Source organism: Boleophthalmus pectinirostris, unplaced genomic scaffold, assembly GCF_026225935.1.
Source record: "Boleophthalmus pectinirostris isolate CB_2022bp ecotype Guang Dong unplaced genomic scaffold, ASM2622593v1 HiC_scaffold_23, whole genome shotgun sequence".
In the NCBI taxonomy this organism is placed as follows: domain Eukaryota; kingdom Metazoa; phylum Chordata; class Actinopteri; order Gobiiformes; family Gobiidae; genus Boleophthalmus; species Boleophthalmus pectinirostris.
In genome coordinates this window covers 9,134,680-9,149,085 of record NW_026571207.1, presented here as the reverse complement: position 1 = coordinate 9,149,085, position 14,406 = coordinate 9,134,680, and the positions used below count along the sequence as shown (strand labels likewise).

The 14,406-nt window shown below is 39.6% G+C and overlaps 1 protein-coding gene across 1 annotated transcript; it reads left to right on the top strand.

Moving 5' to 3' along the window:
- The first annotated feature begins 2,698 nt into the window (after positions 1 to 2,698).
- asb5a (ankyrin repeat and SOCS box containing 5a) lies at positions 2,699 to 10,775 on the top strand. Its single transcript, XM_020917663.2, has 7 exons — positions 2,699 to 3,041; positions 4,221 to 4,300; positions 5,163 to 5,270; positions 5,380 to 5,530; positions 6,458 to 6,592; positions 8,130 to 8,321; positions 10,637 to 10,775. Exons 1-7 carry the CDS (start codon positions 2,837 to 2,839, stop codon positions 10,762 to 10,764), a joined length of 999 nt encoding a protein of 332 aa, XP_020773322.1. The 5' UTR covers positions 2,699 to 2,836; the 3' UTR covers positions 10,765 to 10,775.
- The last annotated feature ends 3,631 nt before the right edge of the window (positions 10,776 to 14,406 follow it).

Sequence of the window (14,406 nt, the reverse complement as noted above, 5' to 3'; positions counted from 1 at the left end):
GCAAGACGCACAGACGCTGTTTACTCCACCAACGCAACAGTTCTTAGCGGCTTTTTTTTACCTATATCTTCCTCGCAGTTAGCACAAAGTTTGTTGCAATGGCGACAAGAATCCAGGAGCAGTTGGCCGCAAAAGAAAGTCAGTTTTTGAGGTCGCTGAAAGAAGAAGAGAAGGGGAAAAGCAGCGAAGCCAAACTAAGGTGATTCTTGGAGATTCATTCCAGCGATGGCGCGACTGAAGCAGACGCAGGGTCTAAAGACTGACGCATTGGTCGCCAAATTACTCCTGGACAGGAAACTTCTGCTTATTATGAAAACGTACTTTATTTCCAAGAGCTAGACAAACGTTTTTCAAGACACGAATGCGATATCCTATGTCTGAAAATGTAATTTTCAAGGCAAAGAAAGAGTCCGCTTGCTGCTGCGTGTTGTAGCTAGTTCATTCACACTGGAATCTTCCGTGCACCCTTCTCTGCACCCTTTCCTGCTCCTCTCCCCGCTGCCCGTTCCGCTCTTCCCCCTGCTCCTCACTTCTCCGGGCACGGAATCTTCGCGCACCGCTCCCCTCTCCTCTCTCCTCTCTCCTCTCCTCTCCTCTCCCTGCTCCGCTCTTCTCCCTGCTCCTCACTTCTCGTCCGCGCACGAAATGTCCGCGCACCCCCTGCCCCCGCTCCTCACTTCTCCACCTTGCCTAACCAACACTGTAGTTAGTTGTCAAGTCATGTGCAGCGCACCGGCTGTAAACAAACCTGTTTCTGGCGTAAGGAGGAGGAGGGAGGAGCCGTTTCTACGTAGGGAGCTGTAGGGGAGGGGGGGCGGTTTCACGCATGCGCAACATTTGAAAAAGGACAAACAGTCTCTGGATTTCTCGTTCCTTGGAAAATCCTCTATACAACCTTTAATTGCTGCACGTTTGGCGGAGTTTACGTGCAGGTGAGTGGTCACGCATGCGCAGAGCTTTGTTATTATGTGAACATATTCTAAATATTCAGAATACTCTTATATTTTTATGCAACTAAATACATTTAATACTGTTCTAATATTTTAACACAGGCCTAGCTGACACTTAAAGTAATGTTTTGTTCATAATTTATCAGTGGTGATTGTGATTTTTATTTTTTTAATACAGCTAGCCTATAAAAGACCCATATTATGCTATTTTCTCATCTCTGCTATGTTGTTTCCTCATCAAAACCATACCTGCAGTTGAGTTTTGTTTAAGACACAAGTCCTGCGTATTTAGACCTAGACTGAGTTCATCTCTCAAACAGAAAACACTCTGTTCCACCTTGTGATGTCATGTGACAGGAAGTGCGTCACTGTTTTTAAACTGCATACACCTTCACTAGAATCGTTTGGATAATTTTAGATCTGGAAATGCTAATCTTTACTTAACAAAAATGAAAAGGTAGTTGTTGATTTGAAAACTATCGCACCGTTTTTAGGATTACTGAAACATGCAGGAATGAAACTAAATACAACTCCATGTATCTCTGATGAGGAATCAACATGGCATAAAGTAAGGCTGTGCAAATAATTAAATTCTGATCACGATTTCGATTTTGTGTGTCAAACGATCTCCAAACTCATATAATCGAGTTGAAACAATAAAGCTTAACAAAGATTATTTTGGGATATTTTTTATTTAAATTAGTATATTTATTTATTTACTTTTTAATATAGAGATTGTAGAGCAGCTGGATATATAGTTTATTTTGGATACTTTTATGTTTTATGACTTATTTCATGTTCAAAGTATATTTTATTCATTTCATTTTTTTATAGCCTAATTCATCAGCCAGTTTCATTTCGTAGAAACTGTCTGACCTCACAGCATTAGAATTGGTTCGCTCAAAGGTAGGTGGGTACTTTTTTTAATTTAACCAATCGCTGCTATTTGGTTGTGATGTTTGTAATGCGTGGCTAACGGGGCTAACTGGTATATTAAGCTTTTCCTAAATCCCGTAGAAAGAGCAATAACGTCTTTCCCCTTGATAAAATTCACCAAACATTCACTTTGTTCTGGCTTTAAATCCTCGATCTCGGGAATCGTTGCCAACACAGAATGTATGGCTCTTTGCTGACTGGCTGGTGCCCGGACTCGCACTTCCGGAGTTTTTGCGAACTGTCTAGTGTATTCCAATTCCTGACCTTTTTTTGAGAGAGAGAAATACTGAATAAATGCATCGTGTAACTGAACAATAATCATTTGAATAAGCGTGATTTCAGTATTGGCCAAAATAATCATGATTCTTATTTTTTTCCATAATCAAGCTCTAACATAAAGTCAGTTTTGTGTAATATACGACCTTTAAGAAAATAAGCCTAATGTAAGCAAGATGGTAACTCCTCATTCATAATCATTTATAAAGGCTATCATCAGTTATCTCCACAATGTAGCCTGTGTTATGATATGAATAGACTACGATGACATTGCAGCTTAGTAGCCTATTGTACTATAAGCTACTATGTGATTATTAGTCTTAGTATGAGTAGTAATTTTGTCACTTGTACAGAATCTTTTAATGAACCACTATATTTTTATATTTTCGCCTGTCACCGGAATATATTAATGTACATTCTGACCATTCCATAATACTACGTGTTCCTCCTCTCCCCCCTGTCCCCCACTACTCTGCTGTTGTTTCTCTCCCCACAGTAGCAGCTGCCGTGCATTTTTTCCACGGTTTACCCTGACAGGACCGCAGCCAGCCCTGTCAGCCCGGCCTCCTCCACTTGACAGAGAAACACTTCACAGTGTTCGGCGTTTTCGACCGTCACCTGACCCCTCGTCTTCGCCGTGACCCCAGTCTCCGGTGCGCAGCGTGCCAAAGGACATGACAGAACCACCAGAAGAGCTCACCAACCGGCCCTTCGCGGTCCAACTCAGCAATGTTTACCTCAGCATCTTGGCCCTGTTCTGCTTCAAGCTCTTTGTTAAAATCTCCCTCAACTTGCTCACGTACTTCTACATCGTACGGGGCAACCGCAAGGAGGCGGCCAGGATATCTGCCGAGTTTTATGACTACGGACAGCAGCACCGTGAGTAGCAGTGTGCAGCCGAAACAAACATGGAAAACCTTAGCAAGATTTGGCATAGAATGAGTGCTTGCATTGTAGTGAAGTCAACAAAACAAGTCAGTTTCATCTGCAAAGATCAAAATATGTGATCTTTTTATATACAAATCTAGCTGTTTCTTTAGTTTAGATCTCTACAAACTTGTTCTGTAATTAAGTATTGAGTTATCAGTTCATATTTCAGTCTTCTCTCAAATGTTAATGCTCTAAGATACAATGTGCACTCTGAACAGAATCCAAGTTTTTAAACATAAATTGCAAATCGTAGTATTTTTCAGAAAAAAATACTTTAAATTCTTTCAAATATTTCTTTAAAAAAACATTGCATTTCTTTTATTTTTATTTTCAAAGTTGTTCAGCCCTGCAATGACAATAATAATTTATATTTTTATTATAATATTTAATAATTTTATTAATATAATAATCATTTTAACCCACATTATGCCTTTATTAGACTACTCCAGAGTAAATATACATGTTTACAAATACGCCATTCTGAACTTAACCACATAAACCTCATATCATGTAAAAGTAAGTATGTAGGTAGGTTTTCATGATAGTCAATGTAACTTAAGATTTCCATAATAGTAACTGAGAAACACCACATTCAGTATTAAATGTACAAATACAGACTTGACGCTAGCGAGCAGCTCTTTTTCCTCTGATGTATATTAATAGAACATAGTCACGGTACCCTCCCCGCCACTCACCACCCCCTTCTTGCCCTACTTTCCATTCGCAGAGCTATGCACCCGCTCACACTATCAACCAGACAGGCACCAAAACATATGCAACCAGATGTTCTGAAGGAGCCGGGGAGACGAGTTGACAACATAATCTGCAGCTATAATTCGAAAGAGATATTACATTTAAAGTGGACCGTCTCCACAGAATAGTAATTAGACTAACTTGGAGTATCTGTCACGGTGGTTAGAGGCTTGCAAATTGAAAAACTGAAAACGTTTTTGAAGTGTGATGAATGAAATTGACCAGGAAGATAATGATGCGAATGTGTGGAACGCCTTAGCAGTGATTTTTGATATAGACTCAGGTGTGTAGGTGAAACAGTTGGATTATAACTTTATTTATTTATAACTTATTAAGTTTTGTTGGAAAAAAGACAAATGTGTGTCTGTTTTGCAGGCTCGTGGGCAGACCGCTCACCGCTCCACGATGCAGCAGCTCAAGGCCGTCTGCTTGCACTCAAAACTTTAATTGTCCAGGTAAAGTAAGTGAGCGTTTCCACAGAAACTTTTTTTTTTTTTTAAGATTGCCACTATTGTGAATAGTGTATTGTTAGTTGGGTATTCCTCCAAAAAGCGTTTCCTTCCTCTATTATCATACTCTAGTATTACTGAAATGAACTGCAATTTGACATTTATTTTTTTTTAATTAGTTTAAAATAAACCTTTTAGTTAGTGCTTTACCCTTGTGTGAATATTAACTGCCCTTTGAACCTTTCTTATTTTTCTGGGGCTTATGCCTCCTGCATGTCTCCATGGAGATGTTATGGCTTTGCCTGGAATGTTCCACAGTATGGAATTTAACTTATCTATCTTCAGCAGGTGACACCATCTGATTAAGTTACAGGTCAGACATTTCAGAGGCAACTCCTTTAAAAACAAGATAATAAACAGCTTTTACTTTATAAAACAACGACATGTGCAATATTTTATCAGGAAATACACCCACATTACACACATTAGTATAATTACACATTAGCACATAAGTTTAATTACATAATTTAAGATTCAGAATGTGAATACCTCAACTGTATTTAATATAAATAGCCTAATATAAGTATGTTTTGTGAATGCAAAAAACAATATTTATATCAGTCTGCAATATCAACAATTAAAGAATTAGTATTATGATATGTTTTAGTTTTTGTTTGTTTAGCGAAGCAGCTTAAGGGTTCTAGTAACATATTATATTATCCTGACCAAATTTTCATAACTTAGATATTGTAGGCAAGACTAATGATGGAAAAAATCTGACAATATAATGTGAACCACCTCCCCACTGTGTCACCTGTCTGAGCTTTATCAGTACAGCCAAACTAAAAATAAACACTTTGTTTTTCAGGGCCACAATGTAAATGTCCTGACCATAGACCATGTGACCCCACTACATGAAGCCTGTCTGGGAGACCATGTGGCCTGTGCAAGAGCTCTTATAGATGCCGGGGCCAATGTAAGTACCACTTCTGGTTCAAGTCATTTTATCAACAAATATTAATTTACTCTTTGAAAAATGTTGAACTGCTTCATGGACCCTCTACAACAAAGCTCACTGATCACAGGTGAATGCGTCCACGATGGATGGGGTCACGCCCTTGTTTAACGCCTGCTCCGTGGGCAGCGTGACGTGTGCAGAGCTACTGTTAGAGAACGGAGCCAGACCACAGACACTGGTGTACCAGCCCTCACCCATACACGAGGCCACTAGTAAAGGTACATCTGTGTACAGAGACCACATGCCTATGTGAAAGGATGGGGTGTGTGTGAGTGATTTTTGGTTCTGGCTGGATGGGCTGATAGCACAGACTGGCAGCCTCACTTCAGTCAGTCTGCCCCAGATCAGCTATTGTGACAGTAGTTTACTACCTTTAAGGGTAGACTGATTGTTTTCAGTTTTGATACTGAAAATATAATATTCCCTGAGACTAAACCTAGCTGTTACGTATCTGTACAATAACCTCAGAACAGCTTTGCATAAATAGTGTATAAAAAGTTGAAACATTTTGCCTCTTTGTGTTTTAACTTTCTGCATCCAATTTTGAATGGCTATGGCAGCAGTCCTAATTTTTCATCACTCTGAAACTTGTGTATTCGAGCCAGAATTTATAGTACTATAATGTATTCATCATGATCATTTTAACATTGTTACATTATTAATCTACAGCAAAGACATCTATCAATGTTATTATGTAGTGGACATTATATAATAGTTAAAGCCCATAACACACTTCAGTTAGCATTATCTCCTGTGGTCTACGTTGCCTGTGTGATTATGGTCACATTTTTCTATAGCGCTTTTCCACCTTCAAGGCACTCAAAGCGCTTTACAACAAGGAACCACTCACCCATTCACACACCAGTGTACGCAGACACTGTGGGCAAGGTGGGTTAAGTGTCTTGCCCAAGGACACAATGACAGCATTCATCTGTGGGAGCTGGAATCACACCTGTGATGTTTATTTTGAGAGCTGGAATCGAACCGCCACCTTCAGATCAGTGGGCGAATGCTCTACCAACTGAGCTACTGCCTCCTTGACTTTGAGTTCACTGAGTGTGGATCCTCACTAATCCTGTATGACCTCAGACTGCAGCTCTCTCAGTACTCTCTGCTGTGATTGGCTCATCAGTTTCATTCCTCAGGACATTACGGCTGTGTGGAGGCTCTGGTGACGTGGGGGGCGGACGTGGACATGGACATCCCTCACTTGGGCACAGCACTGTACACGGCCTGCATGTGCCAGGAGCTGGAGTGTGCCCGCAAACTGCTCAGGGAAGGTCAGACCACTGCACACAAACACAAGAAACCATATGTTAATGGTACACAAAAATGGAACACAAGGTGTTTAGAACAACTTTTTTTTTTTTTTTTTTTTTAACAACGTAGTGTAGGTATTTTCATTATATTAAGAGTATTATGCAAAATTGACTTTTTGGCACTTTCTACCACATTATATCATAGTTCCCTCATCAAAAACATGCCTGAGGAGGGGTAATGTTATCCATGCTTGTTTCAGTAATCTAGCAATCTCTCCCGGCCCATATTCAGACCCTCCTTTTGGTTAGCAGTACAATCCTATTCAAATCTGAGCCCACAAACCTACATGCTCACCCATGCTCCCACACTGTAATTTTCCATAAATATACAAGAGCAATACACTACAAACGTGATGCGATGTGCAGTAGTTTCATTTGTGGGATGCACACTGATTGGTTGTGCTATTATTATTATTATTATCATTATTATTATTATTATAGCACTTTGAAGAGTGAATGTCTTAGCAGCCCTTCCCTCACTGAAAAAGTGAACAGTTTGGTCAGTAATCACTGTTGCGCTGCTCCATGCGTAAGTTAGGCGATCCATTTAAATTCAATGGGGAAATTCAAGGCACACACCGCGTGTACTGCAGGCTGCCACTACTTATTGCCTCTAGAAAAAAAAGGTTTGTTTTAGACTGTGGGGAATGTGGGGACCATGACAGAATGGTTTAATAATAAGAAACATGTCATGAATTGTAGATATGTTTATTATTTGGCCTTCTATAGGTGCGGATATTTGTAAGCCACTCATAGAGGGTGAGGAAGAGGTTTTTATATTTATATAGATATATGATAATGTACATCAAAATAGCAATGAACAAAGAATGCAAAACTCTGCTGCTGTAATTTTGTTTAACTCTGTTTTTGCATTTATTTGTCAGGGTGTTCAAGGTTACCAAATACTTCCACCCTGATGGAAAAATAACATTTGCAATAACAGTCTACAGGGCATGTCCTTATTATGGATGTCACTGCTCTACGAACAGGAATGGCAATCAAATTACAAATTCCAGACTGTATTGTATTGGTTTTTGTAAGAATAATTGTGTCCGGTCTCTTGGAATCCAAATACCAAATAGAAAATCTGCAGAGTCAGACACTGAATGAATATACATAATATATAATGTAATCGAAAAAACACCCAGCACACATAGTGTCCTAAAATTTAATTTGATATCAATACTAAAGAAGAGGCTCAATACTGATTCCAATAACACAATCATAATACATTTTTAGACAGTTGTTTTCAACATAAAATAAAAAAAAATTTTAATGTGTGGATTTTCTTCTAAAATATTCTGGAGAGGTCAGATTTTGTCAAATTTATGTGTTGTTGTTTTTGTGTTTTTGTTTTTATAAGTATCAACACTTGTTCAAAATTGTGTGTAGTTTGTTTTGATTATTAGTGTTAGTATTGATTAGCATCTGGATATTGACACTTTCGACAACCGGACATATCCATGCAGACGACACATGATGTGGGTCTTCCTGACAGGTGCAAACGTGCAGAAGGGCAGGTCCCAGGACTCGCCCTTACACGCGGCTGCAGAGAAAGACTGCACTCCGGTGGTCAAACTGCTGCTGGACTTTGGGGCTGATATAAATGCCAGGAACACAGAGTACCAGAGGCCTGTGGATGTGGCCCCGCCCAGTAGCCTGACTGAGGGCTTTCTACTGCTCTATGAAGGTAAACAGACAATACTTTTACTGTATTTTCCGGGCTATTAGACACGTTCTTAAGCCTCTAACCCTATCAAAAAACGACGCCTTGCCCTATACATAAATCCACTCAGGTGTCCCAGCATGACTTCATTAAACTACAAAGCCGCACCACCAGCAGCACACGCAAACACACACGGAGCAGACAGTGACCGCGCAGCAAAACACACCCGCAGCCACACATCACTCCACGCGGATGAGGAATGGAACGGCACCGTCCCTACGCGTCACAATTGAACAAAGCCCGGAGTCACCATGAACGTGCCAAACAAAGTCCGACTGACCCATCTAACTGCTGTGTTTTAAAGTCCGGTGCGGTTTATTTGTGAAAAAGTTTGAAAATAGACAAGTCATAATCCAGAGCGCCTAATAGCCCGGAAAATACGGTATTTCAGTTTTTTGTACTTAACCCTTGGGAGTGGTGGGGCACAGGAAGTGAGATTGAGAGAACTAAGATTCCATGCGCGTTTCAGGGTAGTTTGACTGAGTTTGACTGAGGACGGTAACAGTTCGCAGGATAAAAGTGACCGTCCTCCTCTGAAACCTGCAGTCTGGTCATCGCAGCTGACGTCCAAACAGAAGCCGGATGAATTGTGGGAACATGGGTGTGATGGGCCCTGGAGGATCTTGGTGCCTCTCCTCACACCAGAGGACAGAGCTCTTAAGCCCAATTTATGGTCGTGTGTCAAATCATCTGCGCCTTGAACCCCGACCAATGTGCACCTACAAATTTTGTAACTACGCGTCAAACCAATACATGCATCCTGAATTTCGGCCTTCTGGTCATCACACAATGCATACTGGGAAGGATCCTCCGAAAAAGTGAGCATCAACCCGCCATGTTAGATTTCCCAGTGGGATGCGTCTATTGCCAAAGTCGATCTTTTCAAGTCTTTTGAAACATATTGCTTTTGTTTCTGGTTCTGATATGGTCATATTTTAGTTATGGGATTTGGACATTGTAATTGTGTGGTCATTGGATGTCTTAACAGTGGAAAATGGCTCGAGAAATGGGCTTTGGAAGTTTGCAAATAAATGCACAAGGGAATCAGATCTGTGCGACTGCAAACCTCCATTCAAACTGTTTCTCTTCCCAACGAAATAGAAAAATAGTGAAAGGCGAAGGCAATGGGCAGTACTGATACACAGGAACCCGTTTGTTAAGCGAGAGGTACAGAAGACAAACAGACAAAGCTTGCACTTTCTAGTTCTTGTGGCTTTACAGCAACATCACGTCTTGGTCGCTTTACAGTGGAAGTTGTTTCTTGACAGCTGGTGCCTTTCGCTTTGACACTGACTTTTTAAATTCGTAACCAAGGTTGAGCGAGGGATCGGGATTTTTCTTTGTTGGTGCCCCACATATAAAATGTTCGCTGCAAACTCGGGATGATTTCTTAGGCAGCCAAAGGTTTCCTTTTTGGTTCTTCCTGTGGATCAATACTGCCCATTGCCTTCGCCTTTCACTATTTTTCTATTGCGTTGGGAAGGGAAATGGAGGTTTGCAGTCACACAGATCTGATTCTCTTTTGCATTTATGGAGTTCTTGAGTCGTTTTCTGGCATTAGGACATCCAACAACCACACAATTACAATGTCCGAGTCGCATAAATAAAATATGACAATATCAGAACCAGAAACAAAATCGTTATGGTTCAAAAAACTTGAACAGATCGGCTTGGTCAATAAAGGCATCCCACTGGGAAAACAAACATGGTGGTTTGATGCTCACTTTTTCGGAGGACTCTTCCCAGTATGCATTGTGTGATGACCGGAAGTCCAAAATTCAGGATGCATGTAGGCAGACGATAAGAGCTGTGATCGGTCCTCTCTACCATCGCTCTACAAACATTTCGGTACTCCACTTTCTCGCTTCATTTTGTATACACGAACGGCATTTTTAAATCCTAAACTCCTAGCATTGTGGTGGTGAATTACTTTGCGGCGCATAGACCTCGACGCAGATCCATAAATCAAAAACTACAGTGACACAGAACTATAATTTGGCCTTTATAGGGAGTAGGGTGATTTTGGAAGAGACTTACGTTCTGCAGCCTCTTTTGATTTTGTACAGACATGGAGTCGTATCAGAGCTGTGAAATGTAAACATAATATAATGAATCACTTTGAAGTAGTTAACCTTCCAGTTTCAGTTCCACAACAATAATAGTAATAAAGATCATACAGTATCATTTTCAACACAAAATAAAAGTAGTTTCAGTATTACCTTGTGGTCTCTTTACAAGTGAATGTCTGTGTCATTATTATTCTTTCTCTGTGTCTCCAGCGACTCCACGCCTGCTGAGTCAGATGTGCCGTCAGTGTATCCGGGGCTGTGTGGGGCGGGACCGGCTGCACCTCCTGTCTCACCTGCCCCTCCCCAGCAGACTGCAGCGGTACCTGCAGTACCAGTGACACCCCCACAGCCTCCTGCACCGCTCCTCCATACTGTCCTGCTAACGTGTTTTAACAAAAGTCCACTCTGATGTCACTTTTAATGTAGTAGCACTGTCCAGGTTACTAAATGAACTTAATTGGATCCTCATTTTGGCTGATTTTGAGCACTTTCCTACTTTTTATTACTTTATTGAATCTTTACTGTTATAGTCTGGTTATTTTTTTATTACTTGACACTTGGAATGTCCGATGTTTATCTCGGAGATTACGTCAGTCCGAGTTCTGACTTCCGAGTTGCGACTGGAATGCAGCATAAATAAGACTGTTGTTCAAAGTGTGGCTGCAAAAGAATCCGTGTATCATTTGTTTATTTGTTTTCAATATAAAACCAAAAATAAGAAAAATGAAAAAAACAACTATTTTCTTCATTATTTGTCTCCAAAATCAAAATGAAAAAACTGATATTCAGTTTTCGATTTTGTTTTTCAATGAATAATGGAAAAAAAAGAGATAATGGCCATTTCCCGTTTCCATGACTTAAACTGTGATGCTGCATACGGACTGAACCAGGACTGAACCAGGACTGAACCAGATCGGAACCAGACCGAGACTGAGACTAGGACTAGGACCAGATCAGGACCAGACCAAGACTGAGACCAGGACTTAGACCGGGACCAGGCCAGGACTGTGACCAGGACTGAAAACGGTTTAGTCCTGATTCAGTCCATATGCGGCGCAAAAGTCCGGCTTGGCAGTTTAAGTCACGGAAACGGGAAACAGCCGTTATCCATTTTTTCCTTTATTCACTGAAACGCAAAATCGAAAACTGAAAAAACAATCGCTATCTGTTTTTTTTTTCATTTTGGTTTTGGAAACAGATAATGAAGAAAACTGTTGTTTTTTTCATTTTCTTATTTTTGGTTTTATATATAAAAACAAATGAATGAATGATACATGGATGCAAAAAGATTATTTATCTGTAAAAACAAATGAAATTTGTTTTAACTAGTGAAGATTTAACACTTATTTACCGCCCTTATGGTTAGACTTGATTCAAACTGGTTTTCTTAAACATATGTTGAAGTAAATGTACTACTTTATCGCATATACATATCACTATCAAAAGGTGCACTATGGCTTTTTTCTGGTTGGGGTTAGTCACCTGCCTGTCTCATGGAAATGTTATCACTTTGCCTGAAATGCTGCACAGTATGGCTGTAAACTCGTATATTTTTGTATTTATTCAAGTGTTTTTATTGCCAAAATACAGAAATATCAGAGCAATCCCATCTCCATGCAAGTACTTAGTCCACAATTAAAGTTACAAAGTGTGCCTTTAAGTCATTTTAAGTCATGTAAATATAAATTTTTTTGCTGTGTATCGAGGTTATTTAAAATATGAGGTTATGTAAAAAGATTTGAGCACTTAGATAAATGTCTATAATTATGCACTTCGACACTACAGGTTATAGTACAGCGTATCTGCACTGTAATACATTGTTTTGTTAGAAACTAATTGTGAATGTATATATGTTACGGCCACAGGCCTCCAGATCCTCCTCTGGCCATATCTGGTTAGATCTGTGTGTGTGCAAACCTCCATATACAGACCCCCTGCTGTGATGCTGTGATTGGAGGATTCAATTTAAGATGGCATCTGGAGCCCCTCCCGCTGATTGGTGGAACCCGAAACACCTGACCAATCCTGGGCCTACACCTGGAGCTCTGGCCCTATAAAAGGACCCGCCCCCTGCTACTCATGGCTGCTGTTCTGCTGTGGACTGCATGCCACTTTTGCTGTGTCTCTTTGTCTGTGCTGTGGCGCTCTAATTAGTTTTGTGAACCTAGAGACACTAGTAGTCCTTTAGGCTTTGTGAGTTTGTTTTGAGACTGGCTTGTTTTTCTGTTATTGTCATTTACTGTATATACTCTGTTTTTGTTACCCTACTTTTAGTTATACATTTAGCCACTCTATTTAGAGCCGCTTTTTGTTAAGTTTTGTAAATATCCTCCTTTTGTTAGCTTCACCTTAACAGTTCTTTTAAATAAAACACAACTTTAGTTTTACCATTTTACAATCTTGGTTATTTTGTTGTTTCCCCCTGTCCCTAGCAGAGCTGGGTCGTAACAATATAAAATAAAACAATGTTATTATCAGCAACTTTTGTGTCTTCATTTGTCAAAATAGTTGTTCCAAGAGGTCTAGCCAGTTTAGTGGAATCTGGTTATTACTATTCTGCCCTACAAAGATAGAACGCCGTAATATCATGTTTGGTCAAAAATGAATAAATAATAATACATCGGACTTATCCAACGCTTTTTTGGACACTCAAAAATGCTTTGCAAACAAATGATTAGGATTTTGATTATCTTATTTTATTTTACTGGTTTTATTATTTTAAGACTAGTATGGTTATTTTAGTAGTGTATTTTATCATTTCATAATTGTTGTTATTATTATGTATTTGTGCAGCACTTTGGAAACTGTTTCTATAGTACATTTCACAAACAAACAAAGTGGATTGGACTGAAATCAAAAGTGACACTGTAGAAAACGGGGGAATCATGGAGGGAATGCCAGTTTTAACAGGTGAGTTTCTGTGGGAGTGAGGTCCAGAGGGAGGGGTAATGAATGTCATTTTGTTTGTATTTGAGACCTCCTTTATCATGTGAGTAAATATTGTGAAAAATATTGAGCTCAAAATTGACCTTTGACCCTTATTTGGCAGTTCCTGTACTCTGTATCATGAGCCAAAAATAAGGAGTCGTGCAAAGACAAAAGGCAGAAACAGTGTAAGTTTTGTTTGTGATTTAGTTTATAAATATTTTTTATTTTAAAATCCAACCTCTCACCTCCTTCTTTTTGTTGCAGCCTTGGCACAGGGTCTTAACACATTAAACTTTACTTAAATTATCTGTAATGTGAAAGTATTTTGAGTATTTATTCATACTATACATAATATACTGCAAAGTCACTTGTCTGTCAAATCCTGATCAGCACTAAACAAGAAATCCAAAGCTCTTCTAGATCATTTCAAACAAACTTGTGATGTAGGTTGACCGTGAAGCGGATTGGGTTCAGTGAGTCAGGTTAAAAAATCCAGACATAGACAGGAAGCAATGGTCCACAGTTTACTTTTTGTTTCAGTAATGAAGGCTGTACCAAATGGTGAAGTTTCTCGAGTGCATCACATGTGCATTGAATTTGTTTGACTATTACACATTGAGTTGTTTAACCACTGAAATCTTATGTATGTTTAAAGGTACCACTGTGTGAAACATGTATGCTTTTGAGGTAATCCTTTGCAGATACAGGTTGTGTCCTTTTAAGGAATTTCATTGTAAAGCAGCAGCAGTGGAGATGGTTTGGTCTGGTGTGAAACTAAACAAACTGGTGATTTACATTGGGCTGCTGTCAACTCCCTAAACCTAAAGGAATGCAGAGATACTCCAGGGAAGATTCAAGGCGTTACCTGTTCAACATATTATTTGCATATTCATGTCTATAAAACCTGGGTTAATTTAGTTCAGAGGCAGTCAGATTGCCTGATCGTAAGACCTCTGTAGCCATAGGCAGTTAGGGACAACAATCTGACCCAGAGCTCTGTATTAGAATTGTATTGTATAGGGAATTCTTCTCTAAATTCTTTTTGTTTTTAA